The sequence below is a fragment of the Equus caballus genome, chromosome 10 (genome assembly GCF_041296265.1).
Source record: "Equus caballus isolate H_3958 breed thoroughbred chromosome 10, TB-T2T, whole genome shotgun sequence".
In the NCBI taxonomy this organism is placed as follows: domain Eukaryota; kingdom Metazoa; phylum Chordata; class Mammalia; order Perissodactyla; family Equidae; genus Equus; species Equus caballus.
This window is the reverse complement of record NC_091693.1, coordinates 22,183,166-22,202,846: the sequence shown is the minus strand read 5'-3', so window position 1 is coordinate 22,202,846 and position 19,681 is coordinate 22,183,166. Positions and strand designations below refer to the sequence as shown.

The window sequence follows — 19,681 nt, the reverse complement described above, 5'->3', positions numbered from 1 at the left end:
GAATATACTTATTATATCAAGAGAAGTAATTCAACAGAAAAGAGAAAACAAGAGCTCTGTTGCTAGGAAACTAAGAATTTGTTGCCAGCAGACCTACTCAAAGAGAATTGATAAAAGTTCTGACAAAAAGGAAATAACAGAAGGAAACATGTAACATCAGGAATTTAAAAAAAGGAATAGAAAGGGTAAATATATCACCAAGGGCCTGGCCCCGTGGCTGAGTGGTTAAAGTTCCACTGGCTCTTCTTTGGTGGCCCAGGTTCAGGTTCAGATCCCAGTGTGGACCTACTCCGCTCACCAGCCATGCTGTGGCAGTCTCCCACATATAAAATAGAGGAAGAATGGCACAGATATTAGCTCAGGGTTAATCTTCATCAAGCAAAAAAAGAGGAAGATTGGCAACAGATGTTGGCTCAGGGCAAATCTTCCTCAGGGAAAAAAAAGTTTTAAAATAAACAAATATGTCACCAAATATAATAGGCTATTCTCTATTTGAATTTTAAAAATTATGTTTAGGGGGCGGCCCCGTGGCCGAGTGGTTAAGTTTGCGCGTTCCGCTTCAGCAGACCAGGGTTTTGCTGGTTCGAATCCTGGGTGTGGACATGGCACCGTTCATCAAGCTATGCTGAGGCAGCGTCCCATATGCCACAACTAGAGGGACCCACAACTAAAAATACACAACTATGTACAGGGGGGCTTTGGGGAGAAAAAGGAAAAATAAAATCTTAAAAAAAATTATGTTTAATGGTTGAGAGCAAAAATGACAGGTTTACCTGATGGGGTTCTCAATGTCTGTATAGGTGTTGACTGTCATTCGCTGTTAGGGAAACGTAAGTTAAGGCCATCATTATATACCCCCACACACCTGACAGGATGGCCAGATTCAAATACGACAGTGCCAAGTGCTAGAAACGACATGGAACGCTGGAGGGTTCAGAGACTGCTGGTGGGAATGTAAATTAGTACAGCCTTTCTGGAAAAGTCTGGCAGTTTCTTACAAAGTTAAACACAAACTCAACATGATTCCTGGGTATGTACCCTATAGGAACAAAAACTTATGTTCACATAAAATTGGGTACACAAATATTCATAGCATTTTTATTCATATCGTGAAACACTGGAAACAACCCAAATGTCCGTCAACAGTGAACAGACAAACCAACCAGGGGACTTCCACACCAAAGAATACCACTCAGTAACAAAAAGTAAAGCTATTTATACACCCCCTAAATTGGATGGATCTTAAGGGCATTTGCTGAATTTGTTGAGTGAAAAAAAGTCTACCTCAAAGGTGACATACTGTATGATTCCATTTTAATAGCGTTCTTGAAATGACAAAATCAGAGTGGTAGAGTACTATCAGTGGTCACCATGAATCAGGGTTGGGAGGAGAATGTGACCATAAAGGGGTGGCACAAGGATGTTTCTTTGTGTTGGCACAACAATTCTGCATACTGATTGTGGGGCGATTTACAGAAACCTATATATGTGATAAAAAATTTTTTAGAACTCTACACCAAAAACACAAAACAAAACAAAACCTCACACAAATTAGTGCATGCAGAAACTAGTGAGATCCAAAAAAGGTCTACAGTTTACTTAACAGCATTGTACCCATGTCATTTTATTCGTTTTGATTATGTAGTATGGTTATGTAAGATAATATCATTGAAGAAGCTGAGCAAAGGTACTCAAGATCTTGGTATATTTTATAATATGTGAGTCTAAAATTATTTCAAAACAAATTTTAGGAAAATCCTATTTAAGGTGTTTTTATAAACCATGTAATGCTACTTATAAACTTGGATAAATACACCCAAATATGCTGAATTACATTTATGAATATATTCCTTTTTCTTTTGAAGTGCATAGTGGACTGAAAGAGATGAATTTAGAGCCTAAGAAATGCAAGAGCTAATCACAGATGATATGAGGTGGGCACAGAAAATCCCTGCGTCATATATAACATTAAAATTTAATCGATCTTGAGAAGAGCCTACTTTAAAACTATGGAATCATTGAGAATATGGCTCAAGGTAGCCTGTCCGAAAATGGACATCAGGTGTATAATAAGTTTAGACTCATGATGGAAAACTCAAGAACACATCATTTTCATGAGGCTTCTTTGCTTCAGAATTCTCTGATGTTTTGCTAATGCTATGCCACACTGAGTGTGTTCATAACAGTTTTATTTCTGTATGAATTCATGAGAAATGATGAGGCAGAATGTATTGCTGAAACCCTGCCATATTCACTGCCATCTGAAAATATTTCTCCAGCATGAGTATCAGACAACTATTGAGATTTTATTTCTAGGCAAAGGGTTTTCCATGATCATCATACTGCTCCTAATATGTATGAGCTCCCTGATGATGTCTCAGGAACACTGATGAAACAGGCTCTTTATTCCCGTAGACGGCTTTCCTAGTCACTCCCTTCATAAGATTTATCTTAGTATATACTTTTCAGACATAGAATTACCTAGAAATGTTTCTTCAAGCCTTTTCTGCATTGAATGTATCAGAATTTTTTTCCCACATGTTAATTTTGACATACAAAGTGAGGTAATTGATCATGAAGGCACTAGCACATTGTCTGCATTAATTAAACTTCACTCTGATGCAAATTCCATAATTTCCCAAGGGTGAAAATCTAGCAACAGGCTAATCTACACTGACTATATTTGAGTAGGCTAGGAGCACAGTGATGTTTAATGAGCTCACCAAACTATCATGGTTTGTCCCCTGCACAAGTTCATTTGCATGGAATGAGTTCAGATTCTCTGCAAAGGATTAAGTACCTTGACTTATACATTTCTCATATGTACTGTTGTATTTGTAACAAGGCTTGACAAATGAAAGGTTACCTCCAATCGCTGAATCCATAGGGTCTCTTTGCTAAGTTCTTTGATGTACAATGGGTACTGAATTCATGTTGAAGGCTTTCTCACGATTGCATACATACACTTTGTGTCCTGTGTAAATTCCCTGGTGGGTAAGGAGACTGATACTGTATGAGTAGGACTTTCCACAGTCAGTACATATAAAGGAAGTCTATCCTGTGTGAAATCTCTGATGTTGTACAAGGCATGTTTTCTTCCTGAAGGTGTGGCCACCTTCATTACATTGTTAGGGTTTGTTTCCATTATGAGTTTTCTGATGTACAAGGAGATTTCTCTTTGAGGAGAAACCTTTTCCACATTCACTGCATATAAAAGGTTTCTCTCCTGTATGAGTTCGCTGATGAACAATTAGACGGCTTTTCACAGTGAAACCCTTACCACATTCGTTGCATGCATAAGGTTTCTCTCCAGTATGAATCTGCTGATGTAAAATGAGCTCAGTTTCTGTGGCAAAGCCTTTTCCACATTCGCTGCATATATAGGATTTCTCTTCTGTATGAATTTGCTGATGTACAATGAGATAGCGTTTCATGGTGAAGCCTTTTCCACATTCACCGCACATAAAGGGCTTTTCTCCAGTATGAGTTCGCTGATGTACCACAAGATTGCTCTTAAAGGCAAAACCTTTTCCACATTTATTGCATATATAGGGTTTCTCTCCAGTATGAGTTCGCTGATGTAACATCAGTCCACTATTCACAATGAAACCTTTCCCACATTCACTGCATCTGTAAGGTTTCTCTCCAGTATGCGTTCGCTGATGTACAACCAGCCGACTCTTCAAGGGGAAGCCTTTTCCACATTCACTGCAAATGTAGGGTTTCTCTCCAGTATGAGTTCGCTGATGTATGATGAGCATGCTTTTCACAGTGAAGCCTTTTCCACATTCGCTACATACGTAGGATTTCTCTACTGTATGATTTCTCTGATGTACAATGAGATTGCTCTTCCTGGGGAAGCCTTTTCCACACTCATTGCATACATAGGGTTTCTCTCCTGTATGAGTTCGCTGATGTTCAGTCAGACGACTCTTCATGGTGAAACCTTTCCCACATTCATTGCATATATACGGTTTCTCTCCTGTATGATTGCGTTGATGTATGATGACGTAGTGCTTTGTGGTGAAGCCTTTCCCACATTCACTGCAGAGGTAGGGTTTCTCTCCTGTGTGAGTTCGCTGATGTATGATAAGCATGCTCTTCCCAGTGAAGCCTTTTCCACATTCACTGCATACATAGCATTTCTCTCCCGTATGATTTCGCTGGTGTACAATGAGATTACGCTTCCCTGGGAAGCCTTTTCCACATTCACTGCACACATAAGGTTTCTCTCCAGTGTGAGTTCGCTGGTGTTCAATCAGGCGGCTCTTCATGGTGAAGACTTTTCCACAATCACTGCATATAAGGGATTTCTCTCCTTTATGAATTCTCTGATGTTCGTTGAGCCTGGATTTTCTGGAAAATACTTTTGCACATATACTGCATCCGTAAGGTTTCTCTCCTGTGTGAACTCTCTCGTGATCAGTGAGCTGAGACTTCTTAAAGAAGGCTTTCCCGCATTCACTGCATACGTTAGCTTTCTCTGTTTCATGAGTTCTCTGATGCTTAATGACTTGGGACTTATTGCTAATGGGTTTTGTACTTACAGGGAATCTAACTGCAGAATGAAAATCTTCATGCTTACCATGCAGAAATGATTCCCCATCTCCATTAAATTTAGTTGAGTTCTTAATTTTGTAGCTTTTGCTCTGGTTGACTAAACTTAAATTTGATTTCAAAGTTTTTATATAGAACTCGAACATGTCATGATTTTGCCTGAAAGAAAAATGACTTTTGCTTTGAGGAACAATACTTCCAAATGCATTGTCTTCGTGGCGTTGTTCCACACCTTTCAGCATTCTTTGACTTTCCCAGTGACCCTGCAGATGATTATCAACTTTGCCAGTTTCTAGGAAAGAAAAGAACAAAGAATCCTTTCATAATCTTGTTTAGAATAAAACCATTTAAAAAGTTCCTTGGGGGGTTGGCCTGGTGACATAGTGGTTAAGTTTGTGTGCTCCACTTCAGCAGCCTGGGGTCACAGGTTTGGATCCCAGGCACAGATGTAGTGCCACTCATCAAGCCATGCTGTGGTGGCATCCCACATAAAATAGAGGAAGATTCACCCAGATGTTAGCTCAGCAACAATCTTCCTCATACACACAAAAGAAATTCCTTGCTGTTTTAAACAAAATGGCACTTTAGTGACAACTTTATTAACAGTATAACAGAAACGCCATGTATAAATGCTCCTTATTTCTTACACATTGGTAAAAACACAGTAACATAAACAAACCAAAAGGAAAAGACAGTACCAATAAGGTTATACAGGTGACAATCTATGTAGATTTGGCTGCTTTCTAAGTAGGAACTTGCAAAAATTCAGGGACAGTAAAATATAAGCAAGTCATTGTTAGCAGCAAATGACAGGGTTTGGAGGAAACCATTCCACAGCATTTAGAAAAAGAGCAGATCACAGAGGTGGAAGAGACAGCTGATCCAAGATGATGAGGGTTGCATTTGTTCACTCCAAAACTATTTACTGAATGGCTCCCTTGTATAGGACACTATGCTAGTGTCTGGAATATATAAAATATGCCTTACTTTCTCTGCTCTTAAATCTACTTAGGGAAAACAGAAGAAAGAAGAAAGAAAAAAAGAAGGGAGTTGGAGATTGTTCAATGTGGTTTGAAGGAGCAATGGAGATGGTGGAAAGTGGAGGGAATCAGGATGTATTTCCATAAAAAAAAGACAAGGTTGGATAATGGGTTCAATGGGAGGAGTGGTTAATGAAAGTGAGGAAAATCAAGGGTTGCTCTGCTAACTATGACTTGAGCCACTGGGCAGAAGTATCTCCAATTGAGATGAGGAATATTACTGAAAGCAGAATGTGTAGAAACAAGTACGTATTGTGAAACATAAACTTGGAGATGATTATTACATATACAGTACAGACATCAAGATCTGCTTGGAGGTATAAATGGAGATAAAATGTGGAAATAATCAATATATACCTAATATTCAAGAAGAGGATGGGGCGATATGTTGTCGGGAGAACATGTAGAGTGAAAGACGATGACGGTACAGAACCAAGGTTTTAGACCGTCCAACATTTAGAGTTTTGGGATTCTCTGAGTCCATTTAAAAGAACCAAATTCTGACTATAGAGATCAGGGTAATATGCATACTGAGGTGTAGAGAATAAATACATCTGCTACCTAGCAAGCAAGAATGTAAGGTCTTCAGAATTTGGATTAAGGTGAGCTGAGACAGACTCTGGCATCATAACACTGTTCCTAACTTTGCCCTCTGTAGACCAACATCACACCAACTTCCCCAAAACATCAGTCATATTTAGTGGACAACTCGTATAATCAACACTCCAACCTTTACTCTAGCTGTGTCATGGTATCGTATGTTCCATTCATAATGAAATAGGGCAACAATGATTGTTAGCAAATCTTGCAGCTGGCCAGTGTACCCTGCAGTCATCTTCACAAGCTAATGCTAATGTGCTGCTCTATGGGATATGAAACTGTCACCCATTTCAATCACATTCTGCATTCAGTAGAGAAGTCGTATCCAAATTTTTCCCATTTCAATGTCCCTGATATACTGTTCCCTCACCTGCTACCAGCAGCATCTACCTTGGGAATTCTACATTTATGTCTCGGCTGGCAACAGTTAGGTTGTACAAAAGGACAGACTTCCTCCTTTAAGACCAAGGTAGTGTCAGCTTTATCTTCAGTTTTTCTTGGAACATCTGGCCGTTCCTTATTATTACTATACTACTGCCACCCAGGTGAAACGTAGGGCAACCTAGAGCTACAAAAATACACAACCAACCAGCCCTCCCCGATGCTACCTCAATTACTCACATGTCAAATCCAAACAGTCAGCCTAGCAACACAAGTGAACCTCACCGTGACTATTCCACTGATCTGTGTTTCCACTCCACTGCTCTCCTATAGGTACCGTCTCACACTGGCTTTTATTTGGCAGACTTCAGGCCACTCTTGATAGTCAGCCCCATGGCCTGGCACATTTCCTGTTTCACGCCTTCGTTTCTAATTCATGGTGTCATCTTCCTAACTCAAAATGTAGATATACCTCTTACATATCATGCTGTCATTCCCATTCTGACTGTACAACCATGCACTCTATTTCCTCCATATTTCTAAGTTAATCCCTTTATTGTTCATTTGTACAATCACCTTCAGTGAGGATTTAATCTCACCCAAGCAGAGGTCTGGCTCTTGCCCTCAGCCACTGGGAGGTGTTCTCTAGGCCCCTGGAATGTCTTGCCTGGTGGGAGTGTCTTTGTTTGCCTGAGATCTTTGGCCACCAGACAGTCTAACAATGTGATTTATGATGGAGGCTCTGGGTGCTGCCATATCACTTCCAACCTCTGGACCTTCAGAGGACTGGAGACTACAGGTATTAGCCCGACTTCAGGAGGGGCTAGAAACTAAAGGTCAGCCACATGGGCAATATGTGATTGAGCCCCAATAAAAACTCTGGACACCAAAGACTCAAGTGAGCTTCCCTGGTTGGCCATACTGTCTGTGTGTTGTCACACATCATGGCTGGGAGGAGGTAATGCTGACACTGAGTCTAGAAGCACCATGTTGGGACCCTTCGTGGACTCTATATGACCCGTGAATTCCACTCCTAGGTATATACCCAAGAAAAATGAAAACATATGTTCACAAAAAAAGTTACACATGAATGTTTATAGTAGCATAGTTCATAAAAGCCAAAAAGTGGAAACAATCCAAATGTCCATCATTAGATGAATGGGTAAATAAAATGTGCTCTCTCCATACAATGGACTATCATTTGGCAATAAAAAGGAATGAAATACTGATACATGCTACAACATGGAAAAACTTCAAAAACATTATGCTAAACGAAAGAAGCCAGACACAAAAGATGACGTATTTTATGATGCTGTTTATATGAAATGTCCAGAACAGGCAAATCTACAGAGGTAGGAAGTACATGAGTGGCTGTCTATGGCTGAGGGCTTGGGAAGAAACATCTTTTTTAAGTGATGAAAATCTTTCAAAATTGCTTGCGGTGATGGTTACCTAACTCTGTTAATATACTACAGAGCACTGAATTGTACGCTTTAAGTTGGCAAATTGTAAGGTATGTGAATTATCTCAATAAAGCTGTTAAAAAAACAAGAATGGGAAAAACAAATGATTTAGGGAAATGAATACAATGCTAACACCTAAGATGAACCAAAGGAAAATGAGAAATATCAAATGTATGAAGGCAGTAAACTGAAGCAGACATAGCTGTGATTTAGGCTGGAAATGATGAAGGACGCACAACAGTCTTTTCTAGTTCAACAGTCAACAGAGACAGGAGAGACTTCAAGAGGAGCACTCCATAGGGAGAGAACATTCAAGATAACACCCGCGTGGACAGGATAAGATACACAGTACCAAAGGAGAATCTAACATTAAAATAGGATGGTGGGAAAGGTTTTTTGTGGAGGGACGATGATTCCTATTCATTACGCAGGAACTTGGAAATCCAGGCCAGTAAAATATCTACAACGAAAAGTGTATGCTAGACAATATGAAGGAAGATATCGATTGGGAGTCCCAGCCAGAGAACAGAAAGAGCTTAATTCATGAGACTGAAGGAAAATTTTAAGGATTAGGAATACAGGAGAGAAAATGGAAAACAAAATCACTGAAGAACCTCAGAGTCAGGGAGAAAGAGACGCTAAGGAACCGGATTGATGCACAGTACAAGACTAGGTTACAATATTCAAGGAAGACACGGATGTTAGGAAGGGAAATCAGTATTTCTCAATGGAGCAGGAAAGTGCAACAGTCAGAAAACAGTGATGAATTCAGAGATGTCTCTTTGGAGTGAAGCCTGGGAAGTGGAATTTCATAGCCAGGGGGGTGGAAGGAAGAGGGACAGACATTATGACAGGGTACAAAGAAGGGGAAGGTGATAGAACCCCAGGAAGGAGAAAACTAGGCACATAAACAAAAATCAAGATGTAAAATAAAATAAGCAAAGATCAGATCTCAGGAGAGAAAAAAGGGGTCTATTTCCCTCCAAAGACCTACAGGAAAAGTTCTGTCTCTGTATCTTCAAACCCCCTCCCAGCCTTCTCTGACTAGAATACCACTTCCTGGGCGCCCACCTTGCTGGTTCTCTTACTCACCTGGACAGGTTCGACTGTGGATTTCATCTTCTGTTGTCCACGGTTCTTCCCCTCGTTCCAACCTGGAGAGTGCCTCTGGTTTGCTGGCTTGATACCCTGCTTGTGGGAAATGACGGAACATTTAGACACAACAGTTTGGGCTGGGACATGTCAGGATGGGAGAATGTTATGTTTAAAGGACCAGACAGTTTTCACATCGGCAAAGAGGAGGCTTCTCTCTCAGGGGAGGACACATGTGACAGGGTGATATATATTCAGTTTTTGCCCCCAGTTCCTGGCACAGAGCTCCTACAGCCCTTGTAATTTCCTAAATCAAAGGCAGGATAGGAGTATCTTTTGTTAAAGTATTTGGTCTAAGTCCCAATTCCTCACACAAGAACTTCTAACACCCTTGGACTCTCAGAGTGCTGAGTGTCTTATGCGTGCTAATGAGATGACTGGTGGCTGGGTGCTCCTAGGTAACTTGAGGATGGGGGTCATTCAACAGAAAGACCAGGGCGTGATCAGAAGGTTGGAACCTTTAGCTCTAACTCCCCGTCCCCTGCAGGGAGGGAGGGGACTGGAGATTGAGTTAATCACCAATGGCCACTGATTTAAGCAATCATGCCTACCTAAGGAAATCTCCATCAAAACCCCTCCAACAACCCGGTTGAGAGAGCTCCCAGGTTGGTGAACAAGTCAAGAGGCTGGGAGGGTGACACGCCTGAAGAGGGCATGGAAGCTCCATGTTCCTTCCCCCATACCTTGCCCTGTGCATCTTTCCCCTGTGGCTCTTCCTGAGTTTTATCCTTTATAATAAACTGGTAACGGTAAGTAAAGGGCTTTCTGAGTTCTGTGAGCCATTCTAGCAAATTATCAAACCTGAGGGGAAGTAGTGGGAACACCTGATTTATAGCCATGTCAGATAGAAGTGTGGGTACCGTGGGCACCCAAGACTTGCGACTGGCCTCTGAAGTGAGGGCCGTCCTGTGGCACTGAGCCCTTAAACCTGTGGAATCTGATGCTAATTCTGGGTAGTTAATGTCAGAATTGAATTTAATTGGAGGCCACCCAGTTGGAACCTGGAGAACTGGAGAACTGGGTGTTGGTGTAGAAAAAACCCACACGTTTGGTGCCAGTTGTGTTGGTAGTAAAAACAGTTCATAGCACATTATACTCTTTTATCAGGAGCCAGAGGAAGAGACTCTGCCATTCAGAGCACTGTAGTGACTTCGAAGTGTAAGCAGCTGAGAAAGGAAAGGCCACTGACTGGGGACACTCTGGGTGACACAGGGGAGCTGTCCTTACCCACTGACACCAGGTTGCTATAGTTCTCCAACATCACGTCCCGGTACAGGTTCTTCTGAGCAGGGGCCAGGAGCTGCCACTCCTCCCAGGTGAAGTCCACAGCCACATCACTGAATGTCAGGGTTTCCTGTAATAACAGAGTCCTGTTTAATATGAGTGTTTCTCTTTTGTTGATTCATAAGGAACATAAAGGAAGTTGTCCTGCTCATATTAACCACAACTCTGACACCAATTCCGACGTGTGCGTGTGTTTTCAACAAACCACCAAGCAATTCTCTGAAATCAGGTGGGTGTCCTACAATTCAACTCAATTCTAACACTATCTACTTGGAGATAGCATGAGATCCCACAGATTAAGGGCTCAGTCCCACAAGACTGTCCCCTACCCCTACTTCAGACTCCAAATGCAAGTCCAGGTTGTCACCTGTGCTTCTGTCTAACCAGCTACAGATTGGAGTTCCAACAACCCGCTCCTTGGGTTTGATTAATTTGCTAAAGCAGCTCAGAGAACTCAGGAAAACAGTTTACTTATTGTTAACCAGTTTATTACAAAAGGATATGATAAAGGATACAGATTTCATCCAGAGAGAAGACATGCATAGGGTAAGGTATGTGGGAAGGGGTGTGCCACTCTCCCAGCACCTGCACATGTTCACCAACCCAGAAAGCTCTCTAAACCCCAGATCATTGGGATTTTTATGGAGGCTTCATCACACAGGCATGATTGACCATTATCTCTATTTCTAGCTCCTCTCCTCTCTTTGGATAATGGGGGATAGGGCTGAAAATTCCAAGCTTCTGTTCATGGCTTGGTCGTTCTGGTGACCAGCCCCCAACCAGGAGCCCACCAAGTCACCTCAACAGAACAGAAGACTGTCCTGTCACCCAGGAAATCCCAAGGGATTTAGGGGCTCACTGTCAGGAACCAGGGTCAAAGACCAAATACTAGAATAAAAGATGCTCCTAGTGCTTTCACGTAGGAAATTATGAGAGTTTTAGGGGCTCTCTGCCAGGAACTGGGGTCAAAGACCCCTATTTACAAGGGTTTTAGGAGCCCTGTGACAGGAACTTCGGGCAGAAACCGATGTATATATTTCTTATTATTTCACAAAAAGTGAAAGTGTATCTTAGATACACTGAAGAGAAAATTAGTGAACTGGAATATGCATTTTAAAAAATAACCAAAAAATGAAGCAAATACACAAAGAGATCGAAAATCTAAAGGAGAGTTCAATAAATATGGAGGATAGAGTGAGGTCTAACATATGCCTGTACATAGTTTTTGAAAGAGATTATAGAAAAGCAGAGAAGCAAAACGAAAATCTCAGGAGAAAATATCAGAACTGAATCAACATCCTATAACTCAGACTGAGAAAGTCAGCAAAGCCAGGCAGGAACTCTGCATCTGGACATGTCAGACTGCAACTGTGGAACAGCAATTGCAAAAGTCGGATGATAAAAACAACCAGAAAGAAAAGACTCATTCCCATCAACAGAAAGACCAAATTTACTGAAATAAACAGAAGCCCCCAAATATTATGATAGATATATATTTAGTCTTCGTCCCTGGTTCCTGGCACACAGTTCCTAAAACCCCTGGAATCTCCACAGTGATGAGAGTCTTCTGTGAGCTAATGAGAGGACTGGTGGCTGGGGGCCCCTAGGGAGCTTCAGGATGGGGGCTGGTGGCCAGAAAGACCCCAACCTCCAGGGAGGGAAGAGGGACTGGAGGTTGAGTTCAATCCCCAAGGGCCAGTGATTTACTCAATCTACATAGTAAAACCACCATCAAAACTCTTAAACAACAGGTCTGGGAAACTTCCGGTTTGGTGAACACAACTGAGGTGCTGGCAGGGTGGTGTTTCTTGAGAGAACTTCTGCACCCCCTCCCCCATATCGTGCCCTATTCATCTCTCCCATCTGGCTATTGCTGAGTTGTAGCCTTCATAATAAACCAGTAAATGGAAGTAAATCGCTTTCCTGAGTGCTGTGAGAATGTGAGTCATCTGGCAAATTACCAAACCAGAGAAGTGGGTTGCAGGAAGCTCCAAATTTAGAGCTGGTCATAAAAAGTACAGGTGACAACTTGGGACTTTCGAGTGCACCAAGAATGGGGATCGTCTTGTGGACCAAGTCCTTAACCTGTAGAGTCTCTGCTGCCTCCTGGTAGTTATTGAGTTGAATAGCAGGACAGAATTGAGTTGAGTTGTAGGACAGCCAGTTGGTGTCCGGAGAGTTGAGGATTGGTAGGTATGAGGAAAATACCCACACATTTAGTGTCAGAGATGCTGTGAATAAAAACAGGTCAGAAGTGTGGAATATCTTCAATGTCCTGATCTTGTGGCCCGAATGACACCATGGAATGAATTGAGACCTGCTTGTAACTGAACCACCAGATCAGGGAAAAAGTTATGAGACAACCTCTCCCCATGTTCCTGTACAGATTACTACATAAAGAAGAGAGCAGACGTAGCAGAGGCTGCAAATTCTTAACACCAGTGATTTTATCACCTTCTGAATTATTTCATGTGAGATGTAGATCCTTTGGAAAAAGAAAAACTTAGGTTCCTATCTAATTTCATGCTCAAAAATATCTTTTCCTATTTCAAGTCCTAACCATAAAACAAAGAATCTATAAAAGCAATACAGGCAAATGTGAAGTATATTCATGTCACAAGCCAAAAACCATAAAAAATAAATAGATTTTATGAGAGGAAAAATTAAAGCATCTGCATTGAAAAAGATATGGACAAACCTAAGAGAAAAGTAACGAGGGGAAAATATTTTATATAAATAAAAGAAAGGATCAAATATAGTAGATATAAACAACTCCTATTAATCATTAAAAAATTAGTTTTTTTAATGTAAAAATGATAAGAACAGGCATTTTGCATGAGAAAAAAATCTAGCTGGCCAACAAATCTACAAGAAGGATTTCAACCTCACCCACGATGAGGAAAATGGAAAATAAGGCAAAAGAATATTGGACCATTCAGATTGTTTAAAATTATGCAGTTTGATAATATCCTGTTATTAAGTACTGGCAAAGATTTAAGGCATGGAGGATCCCACACATCACTTACTATGTAGCAGGCACTCACCTAAATGCTTTACATAGTTTAACGCATTTTTTTGACTATGCCTATAGATAAATGGAATTCTATTTAGTTACCATTCATCAAACAATTACAGGCATTATTCCTTTAGATGCTTAAATTATACCATTTTAGGCCAACAGGTTATGATCTTTGGAATACGATTCCATTGATACAGAAGATGTCCTAATAGATGTGTTTACGTACACAGATGTGTACACGTACACAGATGTGTACATAAATCCAAAGACATTTATAAACTCATATACACATGCACACACAGGTTCAGTGACAGCAAGGACACACTACCAAACATTTGTTAAAGCAGTATGAGCGGATGAGGAAGAACGTCATGAAGAAGGAATTTACTTTTTGCCCATGTGCACTCTATCATCGGAAATTTTTTCTTTAAAATGTATCCAGGAGTAATTTGTGTAACTACAGAAAATAAAAGCAATAAAAGAGCAGGTAAGAACTGGCTTTGAAAATGAGAAATGATTCTGCATTTTCTGAGATGGTGTGAAGTTATAAAGCAAACACCCCAGAACCCAATAACTCAAGCCCTTACCAGACAAAATCTCTTGCAACTGTCTAATGCCAATCTATACATTAATGCCAGTTCAGCCAGCTGTTCATGAAGGACCATTTGAAAGCCATGCAACCTTCCATTTACCTAGACCATTTAGGTTTTATTCCTGGCTAAACTCAGACAGACACAAAGCTGAGTCCTTTGAGTGACCTTGCATTGGTCCCCTGAAAAACCGTGTCCACTGAGTTTGTTGGTCCATCCCCAGAGGGGTCTCTGAGAAACCCTATAAAAAGTAGCACTAGGAAATCAGCTTCTGCCTTCATTAGGCTGCTGTTCAAAACACTGTCTACCCCATCACCTCTAGGAAGAAAATAAAATTACTGACAAGACCCAAGTGCCATGAAATCCTGACATTGTCCGATGAACCTGTCTGCTTCCTCCTCACAGTCATTGCATATCATATAACTTTGCATGATTCTCTTGTTGTGTTAGCTGTCAAAGATACTAGACACAAGCTGACAGCTAACATAACCCAGAGGATCCTTCAGGCACACATTGTGTTCCAACATTAGTCATTTGCTAGAAAGCATATGAGCACTATATTCTTGACCCTTCTTTGGCATGATGCGGAAGTTAGAATCAAAGCTTATTTCTCTCTGTATATGAACCGATTTTTCACAAGCCTCTACAAATCCATTAGGGAATAAAGAAATGAATAAAACAAGACAAAAGTCACCTGGGCACTGACCATTGTCTTCTGTTTTGGGGAATGGCCAGCAACTGAGATGCTCTGTCTCTTCTGCACACACTGTAAATTTCTAGTTAGAAATTTGAGTCACCAGTGAAAAGTGTGCCCAGAAATGACAATATCAAGGTCCTGGATCCTCCTCTTTCTTCATTCATTTCTTGTCTCCTGCCAGGACCTGTGGGCTGAAGAGCAAAATTACTTGCAGGGTTACATTCTCTCTCGCTGTGCACTCACTTGAACATGTGGTCTGCAGTATTTCTGTCTCTTTATTTCGTTCCCCAGAGGGTCATACATCAGGCTAATGAAACATCAGACTTCAAACGAGTGAAAGTAGCCTGAATGTGAAAGGGAAAGTGGGAAAGGAGAATCGCAGAGCACTGTGCCTCAGGGGCAGGTAATTTTTAGAACAATTATGGAAATGAGGCCATATGGATGGTGAGGAACAGATTTTTTCTTTAAACTCTTTTACCCTCATACCTTATTAAAAGTCTTTATATACCCTGTTTATACACACACTTCAATATGAGAAACAATGAGCACACCGAAAAAAGAAGAGAGACAGAAGGAATATAAGCTATAAATATAAATTTCAAAAATATAAATGCTGGGAAAACAGCAGCCTTTTATACTCACATATAGAACCTGAAAGAAAATACGCAGTAAACTTGCAGGAGGAAAGATAAAAACAGAATCTTAAATTAAAAGCTTATGAATTGTAAACATGCTGAATCGTTCATCTTCCCCAAAACTTTCCTTCCTGCGGGTTCAAAAGGATGAGATGATGTGGGGAGCCATAAGGAATCAGAAAATTAGTCGTGAAGGAGGGATTTGCACCTGAAACTTTCGGGGAAATGTTAACGTTCAGCAAGTCTGTTCCAGTAGCCGAAGTCTGAGCTCAACACACGTCCCAGCCAGGACTCCTGAGCCTCCGAGCCTTCTGCGGCCACACATCTCCGAACAAAAGACAAAGGCCACCACCCTGCCTGATTAACACCGAAACCAGACCAGAAACACACGGACACTGCCCTCCGTTAACGGTTCCTCGAATACTGAGCTCCAAATTATTCCAGAGCCCGAACCAGATGCCATATGCAATGACAAACACCACCCCACCAGTTGTCAATCACCTACAAGAGGAGTGACCCGCGAAGACCCTAAACCCTGACCTCGGGACTCCAGGTGGTTGATCTATTCAGACCTTTAATTACTGACCACCAGAGCCCCCCATGGTTGACCCCAAAGACACCCCGATCACAAACACCCAGTACAGACTCCTCTCTGCTCTCCTCCAAATACAAAACCTGCCCTGCGCTAACTTCATCGACTCACAGGAGCCATAAGCTACGCAGGTGCCGACAGATCGCCTCCTCTCCCCGCCTTTCCTACAGAGAGAGGCACACACTGACCTGATTCCCTCCTGGACCTGCAGCGGCCTCTTCTCACCCTAACTTACTTCCCTAAACTTCTTTCAGTTCTGCTCTTCTCGCTCAGCCCTCTCTCCGGAAAGCGTCCGACGAGGGGCTGCTACGTTTCTGCCGCGTTTCTATGGACAACGGAATACGGGCTTCCAGCTTTTCCTTATGAGGTAATATACTCGCGCCGCCATGGCCTCGGCGCTCTGGAGGCCGCCATCTTTGGGACCCTAACGTACAACTTGGCGGCCGCTTTTGCGTCAGTGACGTGACGGTGAGAGACCGCTACTGAAACTGTCCCATTTTCCCGCACCTCAGCCTTTAAAGGGAAATGAAGAGGTTTTAGAGCCTCGAGCTCACGCAAGGCAGACATGACGTGGAGGTAACCTGCGAACGGCCAGGGCCTCGTTGTAGGGGACCGTGAACGGCTCAAAGTTTTCGAAGGCCAGAGCCCATTAGGACCCAAAGGGCGCAGCGTACATTCCGAGCGGCTTTTAAAGCTGTGACGTCTCAGCTCGGTGGGAAATTAACTTCTGAACACCTCGATCACTAGTCTAATTGCGAAAAGATTTAGAAGTCGAATAAAAACTTTAGCACGCTTTAGCCCTGTGGCGCTTGCGCCGTTAGGCAAGGGCCCCATGGGCGCGGCCATCTTTGAGGGGGTTCGGCGTCCGTACGGAACAAGCGCGTTCCGGGGAGCTCAGCGTGGGACTGGCAGGTGGCAGTGCCTTTCGAAGACTAACAAGGTTTGGAAAAGCGAGATGATATGGGGCATGCAGCGATCCCAAAGTGGGAACAATGGTCGTTGTGAGCCTCTTCCCAGCCTCAGCCCAACCACGCCACTTGCCTGGCCCAAGTACAGAACATGCTACATCCTAGACAGGATTAGAACTGCCTTCTGTCACTATAGTCTGCATTTTACGAATAGAACCTTAGTGTACGTACTCTTTTTATCTGGCTTCTTCCACACAGCATAATTGTTTTTAAATTCATTACTGTTTTTAATATCAGTAGTTCGCTCCCTTTTGTTGCTTAGTATTCCATTGTATGGGTGTTAGAAAACGTGTTGAATCATTTACCAGTTGGTGGACCTTCGGGTTATTTCCAGTGTTCGGGATATTGAACTGCTGTGATCGTTCATGTGCAAAAAATAAAATGACCTCAAAGAACTGTACTTCCCGCAGTTCTGCATCACCTCACCAAGAGGTCTTTGCCAGCCATCTGCAGGCCTACTACCCACTTCCAGCCCTGCTCCCGCTCATATTTTCCTCCTCCACCCACCCCTGAGCTGGAAGGCTCACTCCCCCTGAGGAACCAGAGATCTTGAGAACACAGGCTGTGACACAGATGCCAGGTTCACCTACTTGCCTGCATTATGTTCAACCCCACAGGCCATTATAATTCTCAGAACACACCTGATACAGTCATGTGACCGCAGGTCAAAGCAGGAAGTCAGTTCCATCCTTCCTCGCTTCTCCATCATTACTGTGCTAGCCCAGTCTCTCACCTGAGAAACTAAAATTGTCCCTGCTTGCACCCTCGGCCTGTACTATCTCGTCTTCATAGAGCAGGCAAGGCGATCCTGGTAAAACAAATCAATCATGAAATTTTCCCATTCTCAATTATCTAATGATTGCATTACGGAATAAAATCTTGAGTACTGAGATGGCCAAGCTTAGCTGCTTAAAAACATATGTTGGAGTGAATTTACCTGATAATGCAGGATTTGTGAGGGAAATGTAAGACAGCTACTGCACAGCAAATTTCCATTTCTTGTTCTCTAAGCAGGACTCAAATTTTGGCAGGATATCTTGATTGGACCAAAGGAAAGACTCTGGAGAGAGGACAAGAGCCCCACTCATAACAGTAAGAAGGAATGAAAAAGAAGGAAAATCACATGTCCGATTAAGCAGGTCACAGAGGAGATGGCATCTCAGAAATGATAGCGGCTGTCGAAGATGACACATCTGTGAACAAATAAATAGGTTTCTTCTCTAAGACATCCCCAGGGGACCTTACCTCCTCTCTCTATACTTTCCACCATCTTAGCCAAGGGTTTCAAGATTTTGATTTTACTTATCCTGACAATCCTATTCCTTTTCTGCTCGCCTCCATTTATATTCAGACAGACATTGAGTCTAATAACACAGATATACAAAACTTTTTGACCAATTCCATTCTTTAGAAACTGCCTTCCGATTGCTCATTCTCTACAATGATAAAAGACTTTTTCTTTTAGTCCATTCACATTCATCTTCCATATCAATATATAGTTGTTTTAATTTTATGTCATGAGGAATATATGCTTCTATAAACCAGCACCGTTCAACAGTCTGTTCTGTGATGACAGAAATGTTCTACATCTGTACTGTCCAATAACATAGTCACTAGCCACAAACAACTACTGAGCTCTTGAAATGTGGCCATTGATACTGAGGAACTAAATTTTTAATTTAATTTTAATTAATTTACATTTGAATAGCCTAGCCACATGTGGCTAGTGGCTACAGAATTAGTGCAAAACTATCGGGGAACGTGTAATCAATGTGGGAAGATAAGACATGGACTTTTTTTTAAAGCATTTGTATCCTGGATAACTTACACGTTGTTAATAGGAGTCCTCCCCACCTCTCCCTTTCAAATAAATAATAGTCTCTTTAGGGAAAACTTTATTTTAGGATTTTTTTAACTTTACCTGATTCTAAATACAAATTCCTTGATCCAATTACTCCATGTCCATTTCACCTCATGCAGAGTTTACATACTCTGAGTACGTTAGGAGTATGAAGGTACCACTGACATACAATTCAGCTAACTCAGCGCTCATTCCACAAGGGCAGTGACATTTCTCTTTCTTTCACCACTGTGTGCTCAGCTGGTAGATTAGTAACAGGTACAAAGGAAGTACATACTTGATAAAAATTCATTGAATGAACAAATAGATTCAGTGTAAGGCTATTGTTTCTTAGGTGCCTCTGAATAGTATCAAGTCCTGACAATTAATGATAGATGTACTGGTTTTCAATTAATACTTCACACTGTCCTTGGAAAACTGAACTGGTATTATTTATGTGCCCCACGTTCCGTTAATCAGATACTGCTTTTTTGGACCAACGTCTTCTCCTAAAGTTTTCCATTTCTAGCAACATCCAGATCCAAATGACTTACCTCTTTCAATAATCTCAGTAATGTTTTTCTTCACTTAAATTATCTCAGGCATTCCAGAGATTAGCTGACAAAATTGAGCGATCGGTATGTATTGGTCCTGGGGTTAACAGATTATGTCTCTATATCAACACATATTTAACATAGGATGAGTTTATCAGGCTTTTCCTGTGTCTGCATTCATATGATTTCTCTCAGTACATACTTATCAGCTGTGTAATGAGCTAAAATGTTTTTGCTCAATCTGATTCTACGTTAATTGTAACTGACTTTCTTTCCTATGAGTTAAGACATAAAATGTGTTGGAATTGA

At 41.6% G+C, this 19,681-nt stretch overlaps 1 protein-coding gene across 18 annotated transcripts; it reads right to left on the bottom strand.

Annotated features, from left to right (window-relative positions):
• Positions 1-1,071: 1,071 nt before the first annotated feature.
• On the bottom strand, positions 1,072-16,854 carry ZNF432 (zinc finger protein 432). 18 transcript variants are annotated; one of them, XM_070224894.1, is made up of 5 exons: positions 16,199-16,854; positions 14,793-14,974; positions 10,421-10,547; positions 9,134-9,229; positions 1,072-4,849 (listed from the first exon to the last, which is right to left on the bottom strand). In XM_070224894.1, exons 2-5 carry the CDS (start codon positions 14,793-14,795, stop codon positions 3,129-3,131), a joined length of 1,947 nt encoding a protein of 648 aa, XP_070080995.1. In that variant the 5' UTR covers positions 14,796-14,974; positions 16,199-16,854; the 3' UTR covers positions 1,072-3,128. The 18 variants fall into 18 exon arrangements, with proteins under 18 accessions (XP_070080995.1, XP_014585798.3, XP_070080981.1 ...); XM_014730312.3 differs by having other exon boundaries at positions 14,781-14,974; positions 16,199-16,564; XM_070224880.1 differs by having other exon boundaries at positions 9,134-9,232; positions 14,781-14,974; positions 16,199-16,451.
• Between the last annotated feature and the right edge of the window lie 2,827 nt (positions 16,855-19,681).

Coding starts and splice junctions, on each gene's coding strand:
- ZNF432 (XM_070224880.1), bottom strand. Junction 9,233..10,420: donor TAGCAACCTGGTGTCAGTGG/GTAAGGACAGCT, acceptor ATTTCCCACAAG/CAGGGTATCAAGCCAGCAAA. Junction 4,850..9,133: donor CCACAGTCGAACCTGTCCAG/GTGAGTAAGAGA, acceptor TTTCTTTCCTAG/AAACTGGCAAAGTTGATAAT.